Below are 27,151 nucleotides of genomic sequence, written 5' to 3'. Positions count from 1 at the left end.
TCGAGTATTTTTAATTGCTTTTGTGGCTTGAAAATACAACATAAATTGTGCAGGATTGCAATAGATTGTTGGAACAGCATCACTAACTTTGACCTCAATACTAAATCATATAATTTAATTAACACCTCTGTTACGGTGTCAACAAAAACTGAATACTGTAAGCTTAGGAAAGATAGAATCTGGGCCGAGCTGTTATATTGCAGATTGACTGGATATTTTCACATTAATTGTACATTTACAGCAGGGATAGTTTGTATGAATTTTAGTACAAATTTAAAGGCAGTAGTGTCTCCTAATGTTTCTCCACATCATTGTCTATAAAAGCTGTTTGAGAGCTGTCTGTAAACTAGCAACAATGAATGGGTTGTGGCTCTGTAAAATTAAGTCAGAACACATTTCTATCTTTGAAAAAGAATCAACCATGTCTGACAATAAATTGTTGAATGTACTTCTGTAAAATCCCCAAATTCCTGAAAAATAAATATAGAGAACATGACCTGTGTGACCTCTACAGCCCTAAGCAACTCTAACATTGGTTTTTACACTCAGTCATAAATAGCAGCCACTAAAATTATGGCTGTTAGTTGAGTCTTTGTCTTTATCTTAGTTGGGTTTGGTATTTGCATGTTTGTCAAGCATGTCGAAGACAGTGAGATTACAGAGGTGCTTTTTCCTTTTAATAACACACTGTAGGTTGGTTATGAATACAGTAGATATAGCTGGAAAGGATGTGACTTTATACGGTAGCAGGGTTTTCATATCGAGCAGACCTAGCTGCTTGTTTGTATAGTTTTATTGTATATATTGTATAACAACATCAGTCTATATGGTAGATACAGCAGCATGTAAGGGTCTGATCAGACCAGCAGCTACATAAAACAAACAATGGCACTCAATATACAGCTTATGTGCCTGTATAAATCAGTCAGGCGTGTTCTCCATAGTGATTTATTGTGTGTCCGCTGCGTGTGCTGTTTGTCACTAAGGTAATTCCTGCTATGTCTTCTCATCTGTTACTTAATCACCCTCCTGCATTACACACACACACACACATTTTTTTGGTCCCTGTGTGCATATGTTTTTCAGATTAGATTCAAGCATGAACATACATGCATATAATGAGTAGAACAGATGTGGCAGGAAATAATCTCCTCAGTTGTGACTATAAATAAAGTATCATTGTTGTGTCAGGTCAGGTACTTGACAGTCTGTTATTTTCGGCCTTATTCAGGGTAAGAATGCAGAGTCAGCTAATTCAAGCTCTACATTTATGCTTCTGTGTTCCAGTAAAACGTCCCAGAGAAACAAACAGATCGCCATGGGTAGGAAGAAATTCAACATGGATCCAAAGAAGGTATGCTTCTGTGTTCTCCTCATGTCTTCATCATAAACCATCACAGCCTCTAGTGTCTCTGTAGCCTTGAAATGAAATGAATCCATTCTCAGCAATGAAACCCTGTCATTTTCCATCATTTCTCCTCAATTGAGATGAACAGCCATGCTGTTTTCTCCTCTCTACCTCCAGGGAATCCAGTTCCTGCTGGAGAACGACCTTCTTCAGCACACTCCTGAAGACATTGCCCAGTTCCTTTACAAAGGCGAGGGTCTCAACAAGACCGTCATCGGAGACTACTTAGGCGAGCGGTAAGACGGAGCATCAATCAGGCTGAGGGAGAGAACCCTCTTTACATGAGATTTATACCCCCTCTGTGATTAGAGAAGGAAATCATGGTCCGGATTTATTGATTAAAGTGGGAGGACATGATTGACCCCCCCTCCAACATGAATCTTTGAGGCAGTGCGGGTGTCTTGTCATAGTCCACCCATGTGGACTTATGACTGGTAATAAAAGGGCCATCCAGCTCCACAGATCTCTGGCCAGACTGCTGGGTAATGAAGAAGAAGGGAAGTCCTGCAGCTGTAACACAGTGACTGTCTTAGATAGCTGGAGGACTATTGAGATGGATGGTGTTATCTGAAGGTGAGATTAGATAGTTAAATATAGTGTATGAGGAACAAAATGCACTGAATCAAAAGAAGGAAAAGGGGAGCTGAGAGTGAGTGAACATCAAAGGTTTAGTCTATAAAAGGCCATTCTAACTAAACTAAGCGAAAAACTAATTTTAGAAGTAGTAATTTTAAATTAAAACTATTATACCCATTAACACATATCCTAAGAAAATCATCAACGGCACGTACTTAAGATAGGGTTCTTTAAAGGATTTGTTCTGGATTTACATATGCAGCATGTCCATTTTGCTCCTCATTATCCTCAGTTGATAAAACACAGAGTAACGATTCAGCCTGTAATCAGTCCTCACATCTGCAGTTCTGCAGTGTGACACCGTATCTTTGTTGTTTTACAGTATAAATTCAGCCATTACATCGACCTGGGAGCTTTATACTGATCTAACTCTCCACATTTGGAGCTTTTTAAAGTAGTTGGACAGCATTTTTCTAACCCTAACCCTAACCCTCTTTACCCTTTGATCCTTGCAGGAAATCACATCAGCTACAGTCTGTATTAACTTAGTTACAGGTGCTGATCAGTGGACAGCTGAACACCTGTAGTCAGACAGTAGCTGAAACAATGAGGCTCACACACAAACAAACACTGAATGAAGTGTGAGTGGGAGGGGGTCTTCGGGGACTCCTTTCATTGGCAATAGGCTTTATTCATGGTAGATCATCAAAGAGGCCACCTACCCAGTGGAAATCACACTAAACACACACTGAGGGTTTACACTCAGTAATTATCACTAATTAAGCTTATGCATGGAGCAGGAACCTATGGTTACATGCTGTGCAGAGAGGGAGATGGGGTGGGGGTGAGCAGTGGGGTTGCAAGTGGAGGTGGAGACACTGAAGGGGAAAAATAGCTAGAGGGAGGACAGATCGTGGGAGATGGTTGCAGAGGCTGAGTGGGCGACTTGCTCTTAATTTAAGTGAGTGTTCTTTGGCAGTAATTTGTATTGTTCCTGTATAATTCAACTTTGTTTGTCACATACAGTCCACTGTTATCATGCAGAGATGTGATAACATATATATATATATATATGTGCATATACTGTTTTTAATTTTTATTTCACAAACAAACAGCAGGCCACATCCAAGTTTCTTTCTAATAACTTTACCTATAGCAATAACCTGTATAAGTCTCCTAGGACAGGACTTGTTGTATTAGGCTGCAGGCAAGGGTACAGTACATAAACACGCAGTGGAGAAGAAAAAACCCAAATTCAAGAAAAAACAAAACAAAGCAAAACACTTAAGTCTGAAAAGTCCTGGTTTCATTTAAATAATACACAATACAAAGACAATACAGGATCAAGGACCCTGATGCACAACAAACATGATCAGAGAAGCAGTGACCGCAGCCTGAGAGCAGCTGTTGATTCTTCCTCTGAAACATCTCAAATGGCCAAACAAACCTCTGACTAAAAAGAACCTCTGTAGTTTTGGTTTTAGCTGTTTTTCATCAGTCAAACGCACCGTCCCCCCTCCCCCGCCCCCCGGGGTGGAGAAACATTGGCCAGCTGTTTAAATTGCTTCCAGACCCGCTCAGTGTCCGGTATGAATAAGGCCACAAACATGACAGGAATGCTGAGAAAAAGGAATTCAGGTTGAGAAATGCTTTCATGGAGGAAATATGTTTTTCCTCCACCCTGTCTTCTGAGTTCACATTGTGTTCAGAGGTATCCTGGACACTCTTCATTTAATTTCTAGCCAAAGAAATGGCTAGAGGTAGAACAATACAGGAAATCTGACTGTCTCATTCTTCCTTTCCTCCACCAGGGATGACTTCAACATCAAGGTGCTGCAGGCTTTTGTGGAGCTGCACGAGTTTGCAGACCTCAACCTTGTCCAAGCACTACGGTCAGAATCACAGAGTGATTGACCCAAATATTTTACAACAGCAACACATGTACCCTGACTCCCTGTGGCATCACAAATCAACTCCCACTCTTCTCCTTCTCTATTGTAGGCAGTTCTTGTGGAGTTTTCGTTTGCCAGGTGAAGCCCAGAAAATTGACCGAATGATGGAGGCGTTTGCTTCACGGTACTGCCAGTGCAACCCCGGAGTCTTCCAGTCAACAGGTCAGACACACAACAAGTAATTCTAGTGTAAACCAGTGCTTCCCAGCCTTTTTTACCAGATGTACCCCCAGAGGCATGTCAGATATGAACCCCACTACCTATTTCAACTATTCCATTACTTAAAACTATTATAATTATTTTTTTTGTACTCAAAAGTACCTCAAAAGTACATACTCCTGCTTGGGGATCACTGGTGTGAACTACAGCTGAGCTTGAGTTTGTCCATATTCATATGAGCAATGTGTGAAATCCAGTATGTTGGACAAAGTCAGTGCACTGACGACCAGTCCAGCCAAACATGCCAACAGAAATACCCCCTGAGGGTCTATAATAGGGTGCACTGAGTGATGGCCTGTTTTTTCTAATGCATTTCAATCATTAAACCATAAGAGTTACTGTAACTAAGGTTCAATGAGGATCAACCAGATTACAGTTTCCAGTTCACTGCAGCAGATGAGTTCAGAGTAAACAACCAGCAACAAACAAGGGACATCCATTATTCAGGAGGGCTCAACCTGGCTGAGTGATACATGTCTTGTGATAAACAAAGCCTACAACTACAACAGTCAGCCAGTTAAATAATTAAAAGAAGTTTTAGAACAGCCTATTGCGTGTATAAGATTTTTGAGGGGGCGTGTCCTCCTGTGGAGGTGAAGGGATACACCAGAGCCTCAGGTCATGGATTATCTGCCAAGGTAAAGGGTTGAGCAAATTCAGATTCTAAAATAACTGGTGAAGATGTATGGTGATTAAGCTACACACAGGCCTGTTATTAATACTTATTAGAGAAATATTAGATTTAATATATCTTAATGACACAACTTGTTTCCACACCCACATAGTGTATGTTTCTTCAAACTATATCAGAAACAGTCTTTTCCTGTTTTTATGAATAAAGCCTGCTTCCTTCCATAATGCTGCACGCACAATCTGCACATAGGCAGGCATGTGTGTGTGTGACAGTTGGTGTGGGTGCAGGGCAGAGCATCAACACAGGACCATGTGTGTGGCAGTAACCGCACACTGAGCCCATAAAGCCATAAAATGATCATGGATCTTTAATTACCGGGATCATGAGCAACCCCGTTTCCCTCAGTGCTTCATCACGATCATCGGTTCTTTGAATACACTGACATTCCTCTTGCAGCAGTTCCCAGCACCTTTTGGCCCATGCTGTGTGCAAAGATCCTCTTTTTTTTTTTTTTTCTTCATAAACAGTGTGTGTTAGCAGGCAGGCAAAAAGCAGTGCAGGACAGCAAGGACCAAAGTGTGTCAGTGTGAGGAGACAGACAGAGTGGAATGAATGATTCATTTACAGGCAGCCACTGGCCCGTGTGAGTCTGAACATTAACACACAGTAGAGAGGCTACAGCTCTGCACCCCTCACCCCTCACACACACACACATACAGCCCAAATGATTTTTTTTTGTAATATAGCCTTCTAAGATTTACTAGTAAAACAAAGAGAATAAACTATAGCAAAAGATGGTAGCAATATGACACATGGCTGTATGTTCAAAAAGAATTGGAATAGCAAAATGAACACAAAATATCACTCACACCTGAAGATGTTATCATTCCCTGTCTAAAGTACAACCGAAATGCTCCCCATAAAAAATGGAAGATAAAAATTAAAAGGCAAACTAGACTGTAATTATTTGAGATGAGTTTTGTTAAGTATAAATCTTGTAAGAATGGGGAATGTCTTTATTCAATAATACAGTGACTCTGGTGGTTATGGTAAATGCATCTGCATTGTATGTGTAACTTGTGCCATCTAACCAGAGATTCAGTAGAAACAGAAACAAATAGATACAGATCTACAGATAAATTCTGATACAGATTGTATATTAATACCATGTGTAAATGGGGTCTCTGGGGCGGGGACGTACACTTTCTTAACCCATTTATTTCCCTTCCTGTTGCACTCAGATACCTGCTACGTGCTATCGTTTGCCATCATCATGCTGAACACCAGCCTACATAACCCAAACGTCAGAGATAAGCCCCCTGTGGAGCGATTTATCTCTATGAACAGAGGCATTAATGAAGGAGGAGATCTACCAGAGGAGCTTCTCAGGGTGAGGATTTCTCTGTAGTGAGCGTATGTGTGTGTGATGACTGATCTCTGTGACCGTTCTGTCACACCCGCTCCATATGAATGAGGCTTTTCCTCCACTGTTTCCTCGTTTGATTAACAGTTTCCCTCCCGTGTCTGCAGAACCTTTACGACAGCATCAAAAACGAGCCCTTCAAAATCCCAGAGGATGATGGGAACGATCTGACTCACACATTCTTCAACCCTGACCGAGAAGGCTGGCTCTTAAAGCTTGGTACGTGCATTCAGAGTCACAAACATTGATTAAGATGACTTAAGTCAGGAGGGCCTCAACATCAATTCAGTGAGTAGTGTCCTTCATTTGCCAGGTGAAGTGTGTTTGTTTTGTTGTTTAGTTGTGTGTGACTTGTTTATGATGAACTCTCAGGTAGCCATTTTGGAGGTCGATAGCTCTTGGGAAGCAATGAATATCCGAGTTACTTAAGATAAATAATTTTCAGTCTCAGCAGAATTAAACTTTAGGTCCCTGTTTGTCCCAGTATGCTCCATTTTTAACAGGAAATGATGCAAGGAATACTCTGACAGATATCACGAGCTGATGTTAACAACAATCTCACCCATAAAAACGTGCTTTTAAACATGCTTTCCAAGGATAAAGGGACCAATTACACCAGCACTCTATATTGAGTGAATTTATGCCACATCTTGGCACTTTAAATGATGCTTTGAATGATACACACTCAGAACCCTGCTGGCTGATTAGTTAACAAGCAAGTTGTTCAACATAGCTGACACTTATCAAGCTGTAAATCCATTCATTAACTGTGACACGAACAGGAAAATTCAGAAAACATCCACCAAAAAACTGTCCACCTTCATGATGGTGCCAGATAAGGTTGCTAGGAGATCTGTGACGCAACTGCAAATTGTCTTTTGTCTCTTCGTCCTTCATCTCATGACCTCTCCTCTCTGTTTTGTCTCATGTCTCTCCTTGCTCTTTTTTTTGTGATTTCAACTTCGCTCTCCCTCTCTCTCCGTCTCTCTGTCATTCTGTGATTATTGTGCTTGCTGTCTCAAATCCTCCTGTGTTTTTTGTTCCTCGCTCCTTCTCTAACGTTTCACCCTTTCGCCCTGTGCTTTGTTCTTTCATTCTGTTCTGTGATGGCTATTCCTCCTTAAATCTCTGTATTAGGAGGTAGGTAATGCTCCTTCCTCCTCCATCCACAATCTTCCATCACAAAGTGCCCTCATACTGGCATTGGCTGCCATTATCTCCTTAGCACACGGGGCCCCTGAACATGTTAGCCACCTCATATAATTGGCTTCTTTTTTTTTTTAATCAGAGGGAAAATAAGTTATGGCATTTTGAGGTGATGGGTTATCTCATTCAAAGGCAAGGCGAGTTAGAGGTCAGCAATCATTCTGTGTGGGGATTGGCTGCATTCCTCTTGCGGCTCTGGAGGAGGCTGGATGACGCCGAGGGCTGGTCTCAGTTGGTGCACACGCAGAACGCTAATTTAGCATAAAATGAAGCCTTGGCATAAAAGATAACTGTTCACCTCATCAAACCTCTGTCCCACTCACTACATCCCCTTTATTATCCTCCATTTTTCACAAAATACCCCGTCATGTCAGTGGTCTGGGGAGGGGTCAACTGAACAGGTCACCTCATGCTTTGTACCATTAGAGGCTGCCCTGCGCGTCATACAGCTCCTGTGTAGCTGTCTGCCAGAACATGCAGTCATGCTCGAGCTTTAGTGAATGGGCTGCTTGATTCTGTGCTGTGGGAATGCGTACGTACCGCTGCGTGTCTGGTCATGCGGTGAAATAAACAAGACCCTTGCCCCTTTTTTCATTTTTGTCCCTCTGTTCCTGCCCTACAGGCCTCCATACCTACCACTGCTGCTTCTCAGATCCCCCTCTCTCTTTCTCCTCTGCTCTCTGTTCCACTAGCTGCACTTGCCAGATCATTTTAGATTCAGCTTTTCCCATTAGTGAATTCCACACTAATTTTAGCTCCATCAGAGCAGCCCCTGCTTAATGATGGGAAGATTTTCAATATGACATACAGCTACGCTGCTGAGGCTGTGAAGCTCCATAAGCTGTCATAACACCTACACTGGTTACCAAGATTGAGCCTGCTGCTATGCCTGTATCCATCATCATCCAGCATGATAATAAAATTCAGTCATGTAGACATTAAAATATATTTCAGAAAGCCTACTAACTGCAGAGTGGTCACAAAGAGATTGGGGGCTCTTTTAGTCATCTGTTTATATAGTAATAAAGTAAAGAGACAAAGGCAGATATAGATATTTGTTCCTGTCCTCCAGAAAAAAAAGCAAATTTTGTAAAGTGTTCAGCATGTAAACTGACAAATGTACTATCTAATCAACATTTATATTAGATACATGGCCAGTCAGTGTAAAATACTGTGGCTGTGATGTCTGTGAGGACCTCACAGGAAAAAGATTAATTCAACAAATGACCTTTTGACTAAATCACACTCATGAGAAACATTTTTATCTGGTTCAATAATACTAATTATAAAAATAGACAAATGCAAGACTTTCTGCTCCCTCACTCCTGTGCATAATTTTGAACCTTCCCACATTTATTTGCACTCCCTCTCCGGGGTGTCCATAAACAAACAGCTGAATGATAAATCTGCATTTGAATCATGCAAACATGGAAGATCCTGTAGTAGAAATCCACAATGCATGTCATGTTTTGAGGATTAAATTAAACATATGGCTAAATAGGGGATAAAGAGCTCTCCAGTCTGCCTTATGGTTTACTGCAGCAGAATAAAAAACATATATATTGTATTTACCCGACAAGAGTAGAGTAAATTTAACATGCTCGTTCCAGTTTAGTGAGCAAAATGCATCTTAAAGTAAACATTGCTCATAAATAATATACCATAGATGTTGGATTTTATTGCAGATAACAGTATAGAACGAAAATCTGGGTCAGGTGAACATTACATATTGATTACCTCAGTAACAGCTGCTTTCTGCTTGTTCTGTAAAGTCAGCAAACATGTTATTATGGTGCACATATTGCAGACTGTACATTGACATCAGCCACATTGTTTTTTTGATTACATAGGTAAAATGTTCATTGCGTCACCAATGGTGTAATAAACAGAAAATCCAGTAATCCCAATAATCCACTTTTATCTGATGATTAAGGCAGATGGAGAGTTTTTGTCTCTTCTAAGGAAATCTCTTTAGACTATTCCTACATTCAGATGTATAATTGTATGATAATTGGTTCAGACAGTATTTGACTTGAGGATTTGAGGTCACCCGCTCCGCAACAGTTCTCTATTTTTAAAATATCAGCAGATACTTTTCTCAGGTCAGGCTCATAAAATCCATCACTCTCACTGGCCACCCCAGTTGAACACACTCCTACTTTAGTCGCCACATACTCTGTATGTGGTTTGTACACGTCTGGGATTTCTCCTGGAAGGTTACACCGGGTTCAACTGTTTTCACAAGCCCTCCCCCCTCACTGCCAACACCCCCCCCCCCTCCCACTCCACCCACGCTTGCCTGCAGAGCCCCCAGGCATTGATCTCTGGGGACTGGGAGGGGTTGGTGTAGGGAGTATCGAGCCTCTGATTGAGCCTAATAATGCAGAGACATGATCAGAACCAGATGTGGCACGTGGAACTGAGGTCTCCTGCAGGTTAGCCTTTACATACACAAACACCATCACCTCTTCAGTCTGAAATCAAGTGTTATGTGTTTCTCTCCGCAGGCGGCCGAGTCAAAACGTGGAAGAGAAGGTGGTTCATTCTGACCGACAACTGCCTCTACTACTTTGAATACACAACAGTAAGTAGACAGATGTGTGTTTATGTGTGTCAGATGTATCGTATGCACACAATAGCTATTCTGAAACTCAGTCTTGGTTCTTCTGTTGTTTACCAGAATGCACATTTCACAAATGTTTATCTTTTTGCAGCTTACCAACATAAAAAAAAAAAAAAAACTTGCTATAATGGAGACGATCTTATAGGAGTAGTTTGGCATCCTAGTGAATGTGCTTATTTTATTTTATTTTCAAAAGTTAGTTTAGAGGATTGACACCACTCTCATGTTTGTATGAAGCTGCAGCCAGGAGACAGTTAGCTTAGCACAAAGACTGGAAACAGAGGGAACAGCTAGCCTGGTTGTGTCCAAATCTTTATATACTCCCCAGTACATCTGAAGTGCACTAATTGTTTGTAATGTTTGTTCAATCCATACAAAACTAAAGTGTAAAAACAAGAGTTTATGGTTTAATGGAGGGTTATGTGCTGAACTAATTCTCAGCCATAAACATAGAGACTTAAACATACCTTTTCATGACAGCAGCAGTTGCAGATCTCTCTTAAATTCAGGGGCTGTCTCCTCTCATGATCTGGTGCTGCTTCTCTTTGTGCTGAAAGTCTCTCTCCTCCATCTTGTTGCACTCTGCCTGGACATCTTCACCTTTCTGCTCTCCTTCCTTGCTGGAGAAGTATTAGGATTATTCCTGTGAAGTGACAGTGAACAGTGAATATCAGATGTGCAGGATAAAAGAAAAAAATCACTTCTATGGTGATCTTCAAAATGAAGTGTGGAATAGATGACGTGTAAATAAATATAGTATAGATAGATAAAGTGCAACAGGGCTGTAATTTAAGTGGGAACCTAAAAAATAAAGGACGCACTTTTAATCATTGCCTGTCTCGCACAGATTAACACACTCACTGAGTGAGAGACAGAGGCAGAGGTCTTTGCCTTCCAGCTCAGCTCTTTAACAGATGTAGCCCCTTTGACCTAAATGAACCTCACTCCAGCAATTAACATGAGGCATCATGGGAAACATCTGCAAAGTCTATGGCACACATCTGGCCCCTGCTACGGCATAAGCCAAGTGCCTCCCCCAACCCACTGCAAGAATCACCCCACGCTTCACCCCAGCAAGCCAGCATTGCTAATTCTGAGAATACACACCCTCCCCAAAATACACACACACACACACACACCAATCCCTCAGCACACACTAACACACAATCTCTTTAGTGGGGTACACACTGAAAAAGACATGCGCGTGTCCAGCTGTGAGCAGCCGTCCCTGAGCATTTCCTCCCCATACTGTGCCCCCTCATTAGTAGGAAGATGACAAGCAGGACATGGGACTGTTCCTCAAGGTCCCCCCCCCCCCCCCCCCCCCCCCCCCAACACACACACACACAAACACACTTCACATCTGGCCTCGCAGACACAATAGCAGTCGCCAGAGGATGGAGAGTGTAGGGTTACGTCTCCCTCAGGTGCTGTCCCCTACATGACCAGGATGAATAAAAACCTCCACTGTACTTTATCACCACCTTGATTTTTTTTTTTTTTTTTTTTTTAACTTTGATGCTGTCAGGCTCAATATAAAGATAACAGTTAAAATACTAAAAAAAAAGATTATTTAAATATTTTTGTTTTCTATAGGAAGATCTTTCACAGTGACACTGTATGTGTGGCTGCATCCTCCTTGCACACTGATATATTGTCTTTGTCTTAGATGGTGGCAAAGACACATGTACGTTCTGAATGAGTGCTGTGTCGATGCTGACTGCTGTCTTTGTCTGTGTGTGTCTCCAGGATAAGGAGCCTCGTGGGATTATTCCTCTGGAGAACCTCAGTATCAGAGAGGTGGACGAGCCCAGGAAACCTGTAAGGAGCAACTCCAGACACTGTCTCATGCATCTAAATCCACCCTCACCTCTTTTAAATTCACACAGAGAACATAAAACATAAAAAAGAAATTACAACTTAAATTATTGTTTCCACTGTGCATATCAGTCTTTTCTCTCCTGATCTCTTCCCAGAACTGCTTTGAACTATACAACCCCAACCACAAAGGTCAGGTGATCAAGGCCTGCAAAACGGAGGCGGACGGGAGGGTCGTCGAGGGAAACCACGTGGTGTACAGGATATCGGCCCCCACGCCAGAGGAGAAGGAGGAGTGGATCAAATCCATCAAGTAAGAGTCGTCACGTTAGTGTGGATCCATTTACACTGAGAGGGCACTTAGCCAACACTGGGCTGCTCCCATGTGGGACTTTCTCATTTCTGACCTTGACTGTGAGAAACCAACACACATACACACACACATACACACACAGAGCTGTGAGCTTAATCATGAACATGCAGACCAGTGCAAATACACACACATGCTAGTGACTAAATGTGACTTTGTTTCTCACACTTCCACACAGATAACACTCAGAGGTGATTTCTGCTCTGCTGGATAAGCTCACTTCCCTTTGATTAGCGCTCAGCAAAGAAAAGCACACACACACACACACACACACACACACACACACACACACACACACACACACACACACACACACACACACAGACAGACACCTCTCAGACACTATGCCTTGCTGCACTCTCAGAAGTGTTCTGGCAGGCTTTACACCCGATTTGTCATATCCAAATGCTGCCTTGTTAACCAGTGAGGAGAGTGGAGGTGCAGCAGCAAATTGGACCCAGTGGGTAATTGATCAGCTCGCTGGTTATCATCCACTCAGCTGCAGCTTCACTGGCAAATATGATCAATATCAGAGCAAAAATCACGTTACACAGACCTCCCATGCTCCTCACATGCTCTAATGATTTTAAAAATCTGCTTAGCATTGACAGATGTGGAGCCATTAAATGAAAGTGATGGGGTTTTTTTTTTTTGCAGGTAAGTTACTGGAATCTTGTTGGGGTGAGGCTGCTTCATGGACAGATAAAGTGATTGTAAAGGGGAGAGAGGTGCTCGTTTGTCCTTGGTTTGGGAGAGTTAGAGTGGATTGACCTCCAGATGACACACACATGCCTGTATCACACTCCTGCTGCAGGCCCCAGAGCTTGTGCTTTTAGTGTAAAAGCGGGAGTGTGAAGCTGGAGTGCTGTGTCTTAGTGTTTCAGTCCAGTTGCACATCATAAGGTAAAGGCTCTTTTCCTGTTTGTTGTTGGAATGACAAAGACCACAGATTGGACTCAGCAGGACTGAGCTGCTCTGCCTCCAACACACTCTCACTTGACTCAGCTGCTGCTGCGGCGGCGGCGGCAGACTGTCCTGTGGTCAGCAGATTCACACACACAAACACACACATTATATCCACACCTGACTCATCTGCAAGGGTGGAAATTGCTCTTGTGGTGACTCCTCTGTGCACACAAACACGTATAGGACTGGCCATCTCAGCATGTCCACTGTTCTGCTTCTGGGAAGGCTGTGGGTCATTCTGGGTTATTCCCATTTTTAGAGTGTGACACTGACAAACAGGCTATCCAGCTCAAAGTAGTCAAAGTTACATGGAGAGATTGGAAACTTTATCCAGCCTTATTCTGTGGATCATATAAGTGGGGAGATATTGGGATGTTTATAGCAGAGCAAGTGGAGTCTGAGTGAAGAACAGGTTTCAGAGATGAAACAAATCACCGTAAATGTCAGGTTTTGCTGTTGATCGCTCAGAATCAAAGCAGATATTTTTTTTTTCTTTCTAAATCCACCATAACGCAGGGCAGGCTCGAGGCCTCATGTGTTTTGGGGAACATGCACTGGCTGAGAGAGAGACAAGAGAGATTAAGGTCAAGTTAGTACACAGAGAAATTACTGTATCTCATCCCAAAATAGTCCCAGAATTCTCTAAACATAAACTGATTATGTGTAATTGGGTTTTCTTTAAGCTCCACAACCGCTGATTTGAGCATTTTTGACATTAACAGCCCTACAAACAGCACCATAGTCTTGGAATTAATGGGAGAGTGTGTGTGTGTGTAGGATTGATGCCGATCAGTGACGTGCTCCTTCCTGTCATCTTTCCACAGAGCGAGCATCAGCAGGGATCCTTTCTACGACATGCTGGCCACCAGGAAGCGGAGGATAGCAAATAAGAAATGATGACCGCCCATCCTCAACCACATCAGCACTGTTCCCTTGACCAGCAGAGTCCTTGTCCTATGTGTGTATGTGTGTGTGCTACAGGGATCATGAAGGACTCCAATTTGCTGTTTCAGGGGTGGAGGACAAAGCAGAAGACACAGGTGGGAGTTTTTTTTTTTGGACTGAATGGATCAAATATTTTTTCCTCCTGAAGACTGTCTGCACCTCAGTTCCAGATTGATGTGAAGGTAAACACTGATGTGCAACAGAGTACAAGGACCTGCAAAATATTTTTCAAGCTGGACGTTCATGGACAACAGGATGAGGACTAAAGTTCAGTGGCAGAACAGCCTCTACTGGAATCATGGGATATTTTTGCAGAATCTGGCAGTGGTGATGTTGCCCTCTGCTGGAAACATAAGGAATTACATTTACTGCACTACAAATGTGTAGCGAAGGACTTGAAACCTGATTCTCCCTGATCGAATGGCATTCCTTTCATCCAGGCCGCCTTGCATGGCTGGATATCTGCTCTCTGCCAGCAAGACTCCCAGATGCCAATCAGCATTTTACTCTCCTCACCTCACATGTCACTCGACAGCTGCCAACACCAACGTTTTTATAGTTTCCTCTAACGACAGAAAGCCTCAAGCTTTCAAATCAGCTGGTCTGATTGTTAGCCCTCAAGTGACTGTAACTGTATATGCAATGAAACCTAGGTTCATATTCTTTTCACGTTCACAGTAAACCCCCTTTGTTGCTCTTTGAAAACAAACAGTTTGGGGAATAAGACCAAACACATTTTGAGTGGAATGATCCTTTTTAAGTGGCCACAGTTTTAAAAAGCTACAATGCATCATATATTAGGGTTAGGGTTACTGTTACGTATTGAAGATCCACCTCTGTGATCAAGTTCATTTGCTTTGTATTTATTTTCTTATTAACAAAAGAGGCAGCCCCCCCCCTCCCCCCCACCCCCACCCTCCCCCCTCCCCACCCACCCCACCCAACTTAACATTATGCATGTGTAATATATAATGTACATACCATTTTGTTTTGTTTTTAATTCTTTGTTGTGTTTGTGTAGCACGTTAATCATAATGGCCATAGCCTATACCTGTTCACCTTTTTAGTTCAACAGCGTACAGTTTACAATAGTGGAAGAGGGAAAATGTGCAGAGCAGTGAAACCTCCTCACACCTTGTTATTACTGAAGATCAGATTATGATGTTCTGTTAAAGAAATACTCACTATGCTGAGAGAGCATAGGGGCTCAAAATAACCTTGAAAAAGCGAACTTCAATCATGTGAATACTGACTGGAATCTGAATCTGGAATCTTTTTTTTTTTTTTTTGGCTCCAGACTGATCAAACCAACCCACAACCAAAACTTTCCTTATTAGATGCATCTTTTAGGTTTAAAACATGGTTTGATCTTGGTTTGGGAAAACTGCTCCTGAATACTTTGATGAAGACTTTGAATAAAAATACATGCTGATCAGAGAACGGTTTCTGTGTGAGTTCAGTGAGACGAGCTCAACTCATCAAAGTCGTCAAGGTCTTTGGTTATTTCACACATGGAAACAGTGTTGTGAATAAATTACAGTGAGCTGAACCGTCTCCCTCCGACCCTAACAGGTAGAGAAGTGTGTGTATTTAACAAGACCTGAACACAGACGAGAGCCAATGGGATCAATCGACTGTCTCTACATCATCATTTAACCACAGTGTAAAGTTTGTTCAACAGGAGGCTCGAAAACAATCAGACTATTTTCTATATAATATAAAAGGCAGATGGGAGCTTTTTTTTTTTTTTTTAAATCCCTGGCAACTCATCAGCACTTTTCATTCGTTTCAATGCATCTTGCAAACAACGTCAAAGACCAAGAACAAATTACAATTTCTGACATTAACAAATGTATTTTAAGGCTTTTACCTCATACAATGTATAAATTCTGACATGCTAAACTAAAAGGTATAACAGCAGTTTTTCAACGTCTGTCTAAAATTGAAAACAAAAAAACAAAAAACAAAAGCAAACCATACTCGTTGCTGACTTTTGTCAAAAAAAGAATATGGTCAAAAATAACAAGTTTTTCTAAAAACAAAGCAAAACAACAAAACATCTACTAAGAATCCTGATACAGGATTTTTACGTATAAAAATAACTGATAGTACAGTTCAAAATTAAATTCACAGTATTTTCTTTATGATGCTAGAAGACACAAACTGTATTTTTCATTAAAAAGCAAACACAAATGGTCCACAGCCATGACAAACAAATTTTTGATGTTTTTCTTTTCAAACATTTAAAAGAAAAAGAATGTGTGAGAGGAGAGAGATTCGTGATCTGGAGGAAAAAAAAAAACTCCGCATCTGGTGAAAAAGTTTAAAAATTACAGAGAGTGAATCTTAGGCTTCAGAGCAGAATTGAAACTAATTAAAAAAATAAAGGAAAAAAAAACGCTGGGAAATGTCCTCAAGTCTGTCCAGGGTTAAAGTGGAGGTATCAGTCAGCGAAGCCTTGTTCCCACCACTGCACTCGTTTGTGAATATCTCCCTCCTCCTTAATTCTGTCCGCTCCCAGTGGGATCAAAGAAAAAAACTCCAAAAACATTGCAGCTCTGTAGATATGGTGACATCTTGAACTTGCAGTCAAAATGTTGCCTTACAGTTTTTCCTCTTAGGCTATTTCCCTTTTTTTTTTTTCTTTTTTTTTAAAAATCATTCTTAGTTGAAGCAGGTGGATATCCGTGATGGATGTTAACAAGTTTTCAAGTCCTGAGTTCCACTGAGCAGCAGTTGAGATGTTTAAGCTCCAGGCTTTGTTTGTGTCCATACAAGTATATATTAATATTTTTCATCATAAATGTTCAACAAGGTGACAGTTTTTTTTTTTCTAATTCTTAACCATAGTTAGGAGAATTACGGCAAACAAATCAATGCCTTAAAAAAAGATTTTTTTAACATTTTAAAACACTTTAATTGCAGTAAAAATACAATATACTCCCAATGAAGAAGCACCATGTCAAAGAGTTGTTGATGTCATTCCTCTGCTGTTGTTAAAATGGTGTTAATGTGTCTGAAGCGGGAGAGAAGATACCTTCTAACCCTTCATGCAATCTGTCTGCAGACCTATGAGCTCAAACATTTGTGCCTACACGAGTTCCTACTGTTCATTATTATGCGATGACTGTACTAGAGCACACTGTTATGATCATTAAAAAGAGCGCCCACTCAGTGTTTCAGGCCACTGGAAAATCCGTGGGAGTCACTTTAAACAGACAAGATCCACAGTAGCTTTTAAGTCAGCACTGTGGTGATTCTTGGGGATGACTTTGAGTGTGAAAGACCTGTAATACCTGTGTATCCGTTGAGATGGTGGTGAGTTGAACCGTTGGTGGGTGAGGCGTGCTGGGAGGCGGGTAGATGGTCGCTGCTTCTGTCAGGGTAGCCTGTGCGCCGGCGTTTTTCTGGAGAACAACCATTGTCGTGTTTAGCGTCCTTGATATCGTGGTTACGTCGCTTGCGGCTTTCCCTCTCCTCGCTGCTTTTGTTCTTGTGGCTCTGAGCCGATTCTGGGCTGCGCTGTTCGGACCCATCACTAAAACAGAGCCCAAGGTGACATCTTCAAATGCCTTGTTTTGACTGAAAGTCCAAAATACTGTTTAATACTATATATTTAATACTGTTATATGACAAAGAAAAGCAGAAAAACATTTGAGAGTCTGAAACCAGAGATTAATTAATAAAGCGACTGATTATCAATAGTATCACTCACCCTCTCTCGCGGTATCTGTCTTTATCCTTGGACTTCTTCTTTTTCTTGCTCTTTTTGTGTTTTTTAGAGTGACGCGGCTCAGAACTGTCCTCCCTCTCCTTGCTCAGGTTATCAGCAGTCTTCTTATAATTCTGATTCTCCCCGTTTGGAGCTGATCTGGACACGGAGACAGGAGCCTGATGAGGCGAGTCCTTGGACGTTGAGGATGTTGTTTCTGGCACTGTGGGAGATAAGGAAGGCTCCTTTTTTGAAGAGTGATAGCTTCTCTCCCTGCCGTAGCTCTTGTCCCTCATCACCCGGGATTCTTGACTGTCCTGTTGCCACCTCCGACGACTGTGAGAGTCCTCGCGGTAGGAATGCCCGTGTCCCCTCCGCTCACAGTCTTCTCTGGATCGGTGGTGGTGGTAGTAGTGGTAATGGTTAGAGCACCTGTCGCGATCCCGCTCCCTGGGGTGGTGGACAGTCCGCTCATAGCGACGCTCAGAGTCCCAGTCTCTGTAGTATCGATCATGAGCAGGCAAGCGATCCCTGTACGAGCGGTGATGGTAGTGGTGATCTCGGTAATCCCGTCTGTACCGATGGCGATCACTGTCACTTTCTCGCTCATGACTCCTGTCTCTGTAGTGTCTATCCCTGTCTCTGCTCCTGTCAGAGTACAGTCTGTGTCTTTCCCTGTCTCGGGAAGATTGTCTTTCATTGCCTCTCGAACTGGGCTTGGACGGATGCTGCTCCTTAGCATCTTTACGTCCTTCAGTCCCTGCTGATGGTCCATTAGTCTGTGGTAGATTCTTGGCTTCATCCCCACTTACACTTACCTTCTGTGGAGCAGCAGATGCCCCACTGGTGCTTTGGGAGCAGTCCGGCGGGGTGGATAAGGCCGCAGGGTTGCCGTGATGTGCAGAAGAGGGTGCAGATTCTCTAGATGCGACAGAATGGGTCTTTGTAGCGGCAGCTGAAGGTGGAGTGCTAACAGTGGAAGATTCTGTATGCTGAGGCAGGGGATCAGACACAGTTTTAGCCCTTACGTGAGAAGTGGAGGGGTGCTGGCTTTCACTGGCAGCAGGAAGGATGCTCTGAGAAGAACTGGTCTGGGATGAGGCTGAATGATGTGCCTCTTTGCTAGAAAAAACAAAACAGAAGCACATACATAATTTATCATACCAAACTTTTAGGGTGTGATGTCTGTGAAAAATGTAACAGTGTGAGGAAAAAAAAAATTAAAAATTCATTGCAGCTAACCACTGAAGCAACAGTTTTGCCTGTCACTACTCAAAGGAGATTTTTTTTTTTAAGTTTTAATATTTGGTTGGTTTTTGTCCTGCTCAGTATTAGAATGCTAGCTCACCTTGGTTGACTGTGGTCACTGTCTAGCCCATTAGCAGCAACAGTAGCCACAGAGGACAGACTTCCATGATTACTGCCAGAGATCTGAAGGGCACAGAACATTAAAGCATTATTAATTTACAGCTACTGTTTATGCAAAGGATCAACATATTATAAAGAGACAGCAAAAACCAAAAGCATATAATTTACCTTCTCAGAGGTGTTGTGTCCATTGACTTTGTGCTGTCCATAATGGTGTCCATTTTGGCCTGACTTTGAGGCGCCATTGGTTGAACCATTTAATCCATTACCATTATGGTGCACTCCGGACTCTCCGTTTGTGGCTTGAGGAGAATTATCAAAGACATCTCCTGTTCTGTTGTTTCCGTTAAGGTGAGACTTGGTGAAACAGCCGTTATCCAGAGCGCCACAGTTCTCCTGGTCCGACTCCTCTGAAGACTCTTGGCTGTACGGCACCAGGAATGACGCTCCATTACCTCCGGTGTGGTGATCCCCGTTACTGCAAGACTTGCCATTAACGTGGTTGAGCTGACGTGGAACAAAGCGAACGTCTGAGTGGACGTCTGAGGTAGACTGTGAGGAGGATAAAGAGCTGGAGGAGGAGCTGCTGCTGGCAGAGGACGGCTGGCTGTAAGAGGACGAGGAGGAGGAAGAGGAGGAAGGGCGGTTCTGTTTGCCTTGTCCAATGAAGAATGAAAGCTTCTGGCGTTTGTCGTGGTCTGGGATCACTGTGGGCCGGCTGATCGAGTGGGAGATGGAAGAGGAAGAGGCCGGTCCGTGGCTAGGTTTTCCCACTACACTGCTGCTGGTGCTGGGTTTGGAGCTTGTGGGATAGTCCCTCAGGGATCCATTCCCATTGACGTGGAGAGTGCTCTGAGAAAGAAACAAGAAGGACACAAGAAAATGTTTTGAGTGTCGAGGACAAATAGTGGCTAAATGCTGAAAATGTTAACATTAAAATATTCTGAATCACCAGTAGATAGATGTAAGCATGTCTGCAGTACCTTGGTCATGTGTGGAGGCAGCTGGGGACCTATGAAGCCAATGTTGTTGTTGTGGTGGACCGTGGTGTTGATGCGTGGTATCACCACCGGCCGTGGAGACGACTGACCAGGGATTCCTGGGTTATGGCTCATGTGACTGTAGTCCCCTGTTTTTTTCACATCACTGGACCTAATGACACAAAAGAAAGACACATTAGCAATGGGAAACAGTGATGGGAAAGTGACCAGGTTTATTTTTCACTGGACACTATTTCCACAACAAAATTTTAAATAAATAGTGGGGAAAATTTCTTTTGAAATCTCACAAGGAGGACAGTTTATAACCACATTCAAGGCTATATTTGACTGTATCTTACTTTACATATTAAAATGTGACCAAAGCATATTGCGAAAACCGTACAACAAAAAAGTTACTCTGATTGCATTTCTGTTCAACTCTACACTCACTTATGATGCAACTAATAAAAACAATTGTGATTTACTCACTTGATGTAGAAAAGGACATAGGCCTGCTGGTTGAGAACAGACCTGATGTCACTGATGGACACAGAGGAGTCGTTCATCTGATACCACTGACCATTGCTTCCCTGTGAGACACAACAGAAGAGTTGGAAGACACAATTGATTCATCTGTGTTACACAACTTCCATTTCAAATGTTTACTTTAGTTTTACTTTGATTTCTGAATTGGATTTGTTAAATATAAGAAACGTTGAGAAATTCTGACTGTAAGTGCAAATAACACATATAAATGTCTTGTCAGACATACTACAAGAAAATAATATTACATTTATATACTTTTACTTGTTGCACTCAAACTAGGACATAGTTAAGCAGTCTGCTAAGGCCTTTGTAGGAACTCTGCTTTCAACTCTGCTAAAGTGACTTGTTGATGGAGTGTTGCAGAGATAAATGTGTGCATGTGCCCTGATAGATTAGAACAGTGTTTTGTGGCAGTGCCAGGACCTTAATATAGCAGAAGTAGTGTCCAGCATGACAGCTAAATCCAGAGTGGACCAGCACCGCATACAGGCCATAGACCTGGGGCTCTCCTTGGGACTGAGACATGAAGGGCCGCAGGTCTAGGTACTCTGGATACTTCACATCCTGTTGACCATAGAACAGCTGATTAATATCAAACCACAACCAAATGTTTTCCCTACTTTACAGCAGAAGGGTTCTAACTATGGCTATATACTGGCTCTAAATAGTCCACATCTGTCAGGGTACCTTTGTAATTTTGCCTCCACTGAAGTTTGCAAAGCGTTTGAGTGAGAGTGTGAGCACATTAGAGCTGCGGTGGATGGTAAATCTCTTTGAGGCTGTGACCATTTTTTTGCACCTAAGGGGGACAAATGTTCAGTAGTTAGGTGATAACTTGATAGATAGACAGATAAATAAATAAAAGACTTCTTGTCTCTGCTAAACTCCTATAGTTTGTCAAACAACTTACTTGGTGCATTTGTAGGCGTTTTCTCCATCCAGCTGCTCTGGCTTAACAAACTGCTCCAGAGCCTTGGAGACGCTGGGAGCCGTCTGCATGGAGAGAAAAATCAACATTGAGGTCTGTACTGTTAAAAAGATCCTTAACAAAATCTGAATTAATCGATTTGTTACAAAAAAAAGAACAGAGCAGTATCACTCTCGTAAGTGACTGAGAATTTTGTTTAATCACCTTAATTTCCAGAGTAATATCCAGAAAAGGGTCAAATGTATCTGAGACTGCTTTGCAGTTTAAACATTTCACTGAAAAAGATAATTCAGAGTTATTAGTCCAGAGAAGTTGTAAAACGTAAAAACACGACATGAAGTAGAAGAAACAAATCAAGAAAACAAATTAACACTAATAACTTACCTCTGGACCGTAGGTACCCGCCAAATACTTGGTGAATGAAAGTAGTTGCCTGTGTTTGCCTGTCCAATCTGTCACAAAGATAGATAGTGTGAGGGAAAAAAAACAAACAATAAGGGTAGCAATATAATTCACTTTATGTCTTATTAATCCAATTAAATATTTTCTAGCTATAAGGGTACAGAGAAAAAAGTCACTTTACAGTATTTTGCACTGACAAGTTACAAAATATCACAGCCCAAATAGCAGGAGTGAGAAAGGGAGGAATTAGAGCAAAAGTAATTAGTTGAGAGGCCACCTGTTAGTACAGAACCCGAATTGACTTGATACTTGAGGTTCTTAAAATTACTTTTCAAGAATCCCCTGAGAACCAAAATGGTCAGCAGTGTATCTATTAAACATCCCCTACTGTGCTTTTAGTTAAAAATGCATGTAAGCATCATATGTTTACATAACCTACTTCTTATATATTTCAGCAGCTCAAATAAATACTTCAATATATCTGTGTTTTTATGCAGGATTTTTTACCCTGGATGGCTTCTGCAGAATGTTAATTACAATTTCCTTCAAATGTCATGCCTCTGACCTATGTTAAAATTGAATAAATAACCATCTAATGAAGCAGAAAAAAATCTGTCAACCTATTAAAGTGAACACAATTGTTTCTTATCCATTTTATATACCATATACGGCTCAGGATGAAACTTACTTGGTTCCAGGTAAGCAGGACTTTTGCATAGCATCCACTGTGTACCGCAGAAACTCATGGGCATCCTCTTGGCTTCCATAGCGGAAGTGCTTTGCTATTCCTGTGTGGGGAAAAAACACAAGGCGGGAAGATATGTAAGTTTGGTAAACACCACCAGTGATTTTAACAGGCGATTTCTAACTCCTAACTCCCACCAGAAAGTTTCCCTCCAAAATGAAAAAGGTAAACAGCCACACAGCGCCTCCTGTCATTCATTTTAGGTAACTGTTTTGTACAAGGGCACAACTTCAGTGTTCTAACTTTACAGTCAGTCACTTACTTTTGAGCTCATTGAGCACACCAATGGGCTTGATGACATTCCCAGAGTTGGCAAAAACCTGAATGATGTGGTTTTGCATGGTGCACATCATACAGAACCCCGGCTCATGACCTGTGGCGGAGACAGATGGACAGAAACACTGATGAGTAAGACATGAAAGAAAGTAAGAAAGTAGCTCATAGATAGTGCCAAAGTCACCAAGGCTGATGTGATAAATACTGCATGACTGTACAATTACACAAGAGCTTTGGTGCAAAGACACACCATGAAATACTTTACACTAACATACATGTTTTAGAGTGCTCCCGTGTCAACATGTAGTTGGCAAACGGAGGGGTGTAGGTGAGACACTGCAGGGCTGAGTTGAGGAAACAGGTGTTCCCCATGTTCTGCAGGCCTGCACCAATGCGGTGAACCTGGGTCCACTTCAAGTTCAGCCGCTCTGGAGGGAAGAGGACCTTCTGGGGCAAGTCAATGCCGTCACTGCTGCATATCACTGGACACACAAAGGCAACATTATTACTAAAACTACATTCTATGTATTTACCAGGTCCAGGACATAAAAAATTATCTGTATGCATGCTACATTGCTTTTGTCTGCACACACTTACACATGGTAAAGGAACATTAGGACCTTACTGTCATGGCTATCACTCTGGACAGTTATATAATGTGATTCTGACTACTGAGTAAAACTGTAAAACAGTCAGAAGAAGAAAAGACGAGACAGAGAGTTTGCTTTCTCTTTTGTTTCTGCTAAACAAGCCGGGCTGCTGCTCTTTATTTCAAAACACCAAATGCACCAAAAGCTCAGATGATTGATCATGCTCCTGCTTCAAAACTGGCTTGGTTATGTAACTGGATGAATGAAAGTAGAGTGGAAGCAGCAACACAACACCCACAAAAGCAGCGGTGTCACACTCTCACACAGAAACAGTAGCAAGAAGTTTAGCTTCATTAGTGTAGCTCTCACTCTGCTTGCAAGAGTCTGCCACTTAAATCGTCACAGCCAGTTCAGCAAAAGAAAACAGATTAGAAGCATGCTCTTTTTTGAAAAAACAACTTAATTATCTCAAGATAAAGATGTCTGAAAAATATATTTATTTTGTAATTGCATTTGTTAAAAAATAAAGTGTACATTAGCATTTCCAAAACTGGGGGTCAAAATAAGGAATACTTGTATTAGCCTTAAATACACGCATAACTGTTATTTGCTCCTACCTTGCTCCTTGGGCCGGTCCACAGAGGAGGGAGTACTGTTGTAGACGGCAGCTCCAGGAGTCGGGCCCAGACAGCCTCCTGGAGCCTTAAGCCTCGGAGAGTCACTGGGTATGGTGGGGCCCACTGCCCAGCTGCTGGAACAGCTGCCATCCATCCCCACGTCTCCACTGGTGAAGGGGGATCGCTTGCACCCGACTGACTCGTGGTCAGACTTTTCTGAAGATCTGTCAACTATGGTCATTGTTCATTGCTGTCTGAGGGGCAAAAACACAGAAGCATACAACGTTAGGAGCTGCGGGAAACAGATAAAAATTTGTGTTTATCATTTCTATTGTTGCTTTAGATGCTGAGACATTTGTGTGTGGTTTGTCGTGACACAACTTAAATATCTGGATGTATTTAAGACAAAAAATATCACCTGTAATACACTGTAGTATTTAAAATTAGCCATTTTTGCTCTAATCTAGTACCATTACTCTTAGTAAAGTACAAGCAAGAATGCAATATTAAAGCTTATTACTTATTTATAAAAATCTCTAAAACTATGAAAAATCAAGACCCAAAGTTTATTCACTGCCACAGCAATATCTTTACCTTGCGAGAGCACACTAACATGGCACCAGGTTTACAGCTGGCCATTTGTATAACAAATCAAGCAGTCTCAAAAGAAGCAGTCAGACACAGCCAAGTCTCTCATACACAGACCTGTGGCTGCTTGTTGTTATTATGCCTATTCTATATTTTATATTGTGACAACACAATAGCCCAAAATGGCTTAATGTTGGAGAGGAGTCTTAACTGAAAACTACTAACTATGAGTTTACCATGAGAAAACCAATTTATTCAGGTCTCTGTGACAGCCATTTATGGGCACCTGGCAATGTTTCCTTTAGCTACAAAACAAGCAAGGAAACTCCACAACCTGGGTCTGTCAACATCACTGTGCTCCTGGATCCAGGACTTTCTGACCAATAGATCTCAGCTGGTGAGAATAGGCAGCCACTCATCATCTAAACTGGTCCTGAACACAGGTACACCACAGGACTGTGTGCTCAGTCCAGTCCTCTTTACCCTGTTCACACATGACTGTTCTGCCATCCACACTTTAAATACCATCGTGAAGTTTGCAGACGACACAACTGTAGTGAGTCTCACTACAGAGAGGAGGTCCAGCACCTGACTGAGTGGTGTTCAGACAACAACCTGGTCCTGAACACCAGCAAGACCAAGGAGGTCATTGTGGACTAGTGGAGATCCAGGAAGACTCTCATGCTCCCCTCCTCATACATGGGGAGGAGGGAGAGCAAGTTGAAAACATCAAGTTCCTTGATATCCACATCACCACTGATCTCACATGGACCCTGGACGCCTCTCACCTGGTAGAAAAGGCCTGGCAAAGTCTTTTTTCCTCAGGAGGCTCAGACAGGCTGGACTCCACTCTCGGCTGCTGACAAACTTCTACACAACCACCATAGAGAGCATTCTCTGTCTTAGTCTGATGGCCTGGTATGGAAGATGCACAGAGCAGGACAGAAAAGACCTGACCAAGGTGGTTAAGACAGCGCAGGGGATTGTGGGGAGTCCTTTGCCAGACTTGGACTCTGTTTGTGCCCCTGCCCTTGGAAAGGAGGTACAGGTCCATAAGAGCTCGAACCTCCAGACTGAGGTCAACCACACACACCCACACACACACACAAGTTAAAGACTGAGACGGGATGAGAAGCTGCACCTTGCACTGTCACAAGTGTCTTTATTACTGTGTATATTTCTTTTTTCTTTTTAATCGAATGTTTTACTGTCTGCGTCTCTGAAATGTTTACACTAAACAGAGAACTACCTCACAGAATTTCATTATGTAACTTGTGAACGCTGATTACATAATGACAATAAAGATTGTTGATTCTTGATTATAGAAAACAAACTGTCAAAAAACACTAGCAAGGCATAAATTCCTGATTTGAATATGTTCAAAACGTCCAACCTCTGAGACTTAACACAGAAATCGGTCAGCTAGAAGTTACAAAGTGAACGTTACTTGTTTAAAAACCCGACCGAAGAAATTTCCTGGTCGGAAGCATGTTTAAAACAGCAGCTGTTCCCTCCCACCTGCTCCGGCAGCCTGGCTCACATTGGCTAACAGACGGCTGGTAGGCCTTTAACACGCAGCACCGCTGAACAATTGCTAACGAAGCTTTAAAACACGGTTTGAAGCTTCGTTAGCAATTGAGGGAGACGGAGCGCCGACTAAAACTCATATTTCTGGTCGAAGACTGGAACAGAATGACTGATGAGAAGCGCTCGGCTCAAAAAGTCAACAACACCATGGAAACGGCGAATGTAACACACAGCTACCGAACGCAGCTAACATTACGCGCGGCGGCGCTCGTGCGGCAATGTAGATGCTAATGCTGCTAGCTAGCTCGGCACGATGGGCGCCCTCTGACATGGCGGAGAGCAACGTAGACATTTACTACAAATGTCTAAGAGCAGGTTTCAGCTTCTGCTTAGTAATAATTTAGATTTAGATCTGAAGTGTGTAGGCCTGTGTAACGGGACGTCTAGTTAGCTGAGAAAGGAGGGGCTCGACACCGGCGGCTCTGTGTGCTCATTGCGCTGCTCTCTCCGACATAACAGAGAACCGGTGTAAGGCTACTACAACAAATCTCTGTGGCTTAGGCCTACCAAAATGTTACAGCTGCACAGTTAAACCACCACTCGATCATAAAACCAACAGAACACTCACCTAGAATCTGTTACGAATATGTTAATAGCGGCTGTAAATCCATTCCTTATTTCCAGCGGGTGTCCGGCGGTGAACAATGACGTAGCTAATTGCCCCACGGGTAC

General features: G+C 42.3%; 2 protein-coding genes across 4 annotated transcripts in view; one reads left to right on the top strand and one right to left on the bottom strand.

Moving 5' to 3' along the window:
• Positions 1-15,828, top strand: part of LOC121201129 (cytohesin-3-like) — a 28,064-nt gene extending 12,236 nt beyond the window's left edge. Inside the window, exons 4-13 of the mRNA XM_041066782.1 lie at positions 1,288-1,354; positions 1,526-1,644; positions 3,796-3,876; positions 3,986-4,098; positions 6,031-6,179; positions 6,320-6,431; positions 9,926-10,002; positions 11,791-11,862; positions 12,018-12,172; positions 14,020-15,828. Coding sequence (XP_040922716.1) covers positions 1,288-1,354; positions 1,526-1,644; positions 3,796-3,876; positions 3,986-4,098; positions 6,031-6,179; positions 6,320-6,431; positions 9,926-10,002; positions 11,791-11,862; positions 12,018-12,172; positions 14,020-14,092 — 1,018 coding nt within the window. The 3' untranslated portion in view covers positions 14,093-15,828. The remainder of the gene's footprint in view (positions 1-1,287; positions 1,355-1,525; positions 1,645-3,795; positions 3,877-3,985; positions 4,099-6,030; positions 6,180-6,319; positions 6,432-9,925; positions 10,003-11,790; positions 11,863-12,017; positions 12,173-14,019) is intronic.
• A 919-nt stretch (positions 15,829-16,747) lies between these two features.
• On the bottom strand, positions 16,748-27,147 carry usp42 (ubiquitin specific peptidase 42). 3 transcript variants are annotated; one of them, XM_041066780.1, is made up of 16 exons: positions 27,048-27,147; positions 24,305-24,558; positions 23,373-23,579; positions 23,084-23,194; positions 22,765-22,864; positions 22,059-22,126; positions 21,879-21,949; positions 21,657-21,739; positions 21,434-21,545; positions 21,170-21,310; positions 20,690-20,790; positions 20,204-20,372; positions 19,389-20,072; positions 19,201-19,283; positions 17,856-18,974; positions 16,748-17,678 (listed from the first exon to the last, which is right to left on the bottom strand). In XM_041066780.1, the coding sequence occupies exons 2-16, from the start codon at positions 24,543-24,545 to the stop codon at positions 17,378-17,380; spliced, it is 3,591 nt and encodes a 1,196-aa protein (XP_040922714.1). In that variant the 5' UTR covers positions 24,546-24,558; positions 27,048-27,147; the 3' UTR covers positions 16,748-17,377. The 3 variants fall into 3 exon arrangements, with proteins under 3 accessions (XP_040922714.1, XP_040922715.1, XP_040922713.1); XM_041066781.1 differs by having other exon boundaries at positions 24,305-24,554; positions 27,048-27,115; XM_041066779.1 differs by lacking the exon at positions 27,048-27,147 and adding an exon at positions 25,681-25,804.
• Between the last annotated feature and the right edge of the window lie 4 nt (positions 27,148-27,151).

This window comes from Toxotes jaculatrix, chromosome 21 (genome assembly GCF_017976425.1).
Source record: "Toxotes jaculatrix isolate fToxJac2 chromosome 21, fToxJac2.pri, whole genome shotgun sequence".
In the NCBI taxonomy this organism is placed as follows: Eukaryota; Metazoa; Chordata; class Actinopteri; family Toxotidae; genus Toxotes; species Toxotes jaculatrix.
This window is presented reverse-complemented; position numbering and strand designations above follow the sequence as displayed.

Bases quoted from the DNA above. Each gene is read 5' to 3' on its own strand.
- usp42 (XM_041066780.1), bottom strand. From the start codon at position 24,545: ATGACCATAGTTGACAGATCTTCAGAAAAGTCTGACCACGAGTCAGTC. The intron at 21,740-21,878 runs GTGATTAAACAA...CTCTCCATGCAG, and splicing joins ATATTACTCTGGAAATTAAG to ACGGCTCCCAGCGTCTCCAA. The intron at 17,679-17,855 runs GTGAGTGATACT...GCTCTGTTTTAG, and splicing joins GACAGATACCGCGAGAGAGG to TGATGGGTCCGAACAGCGCA.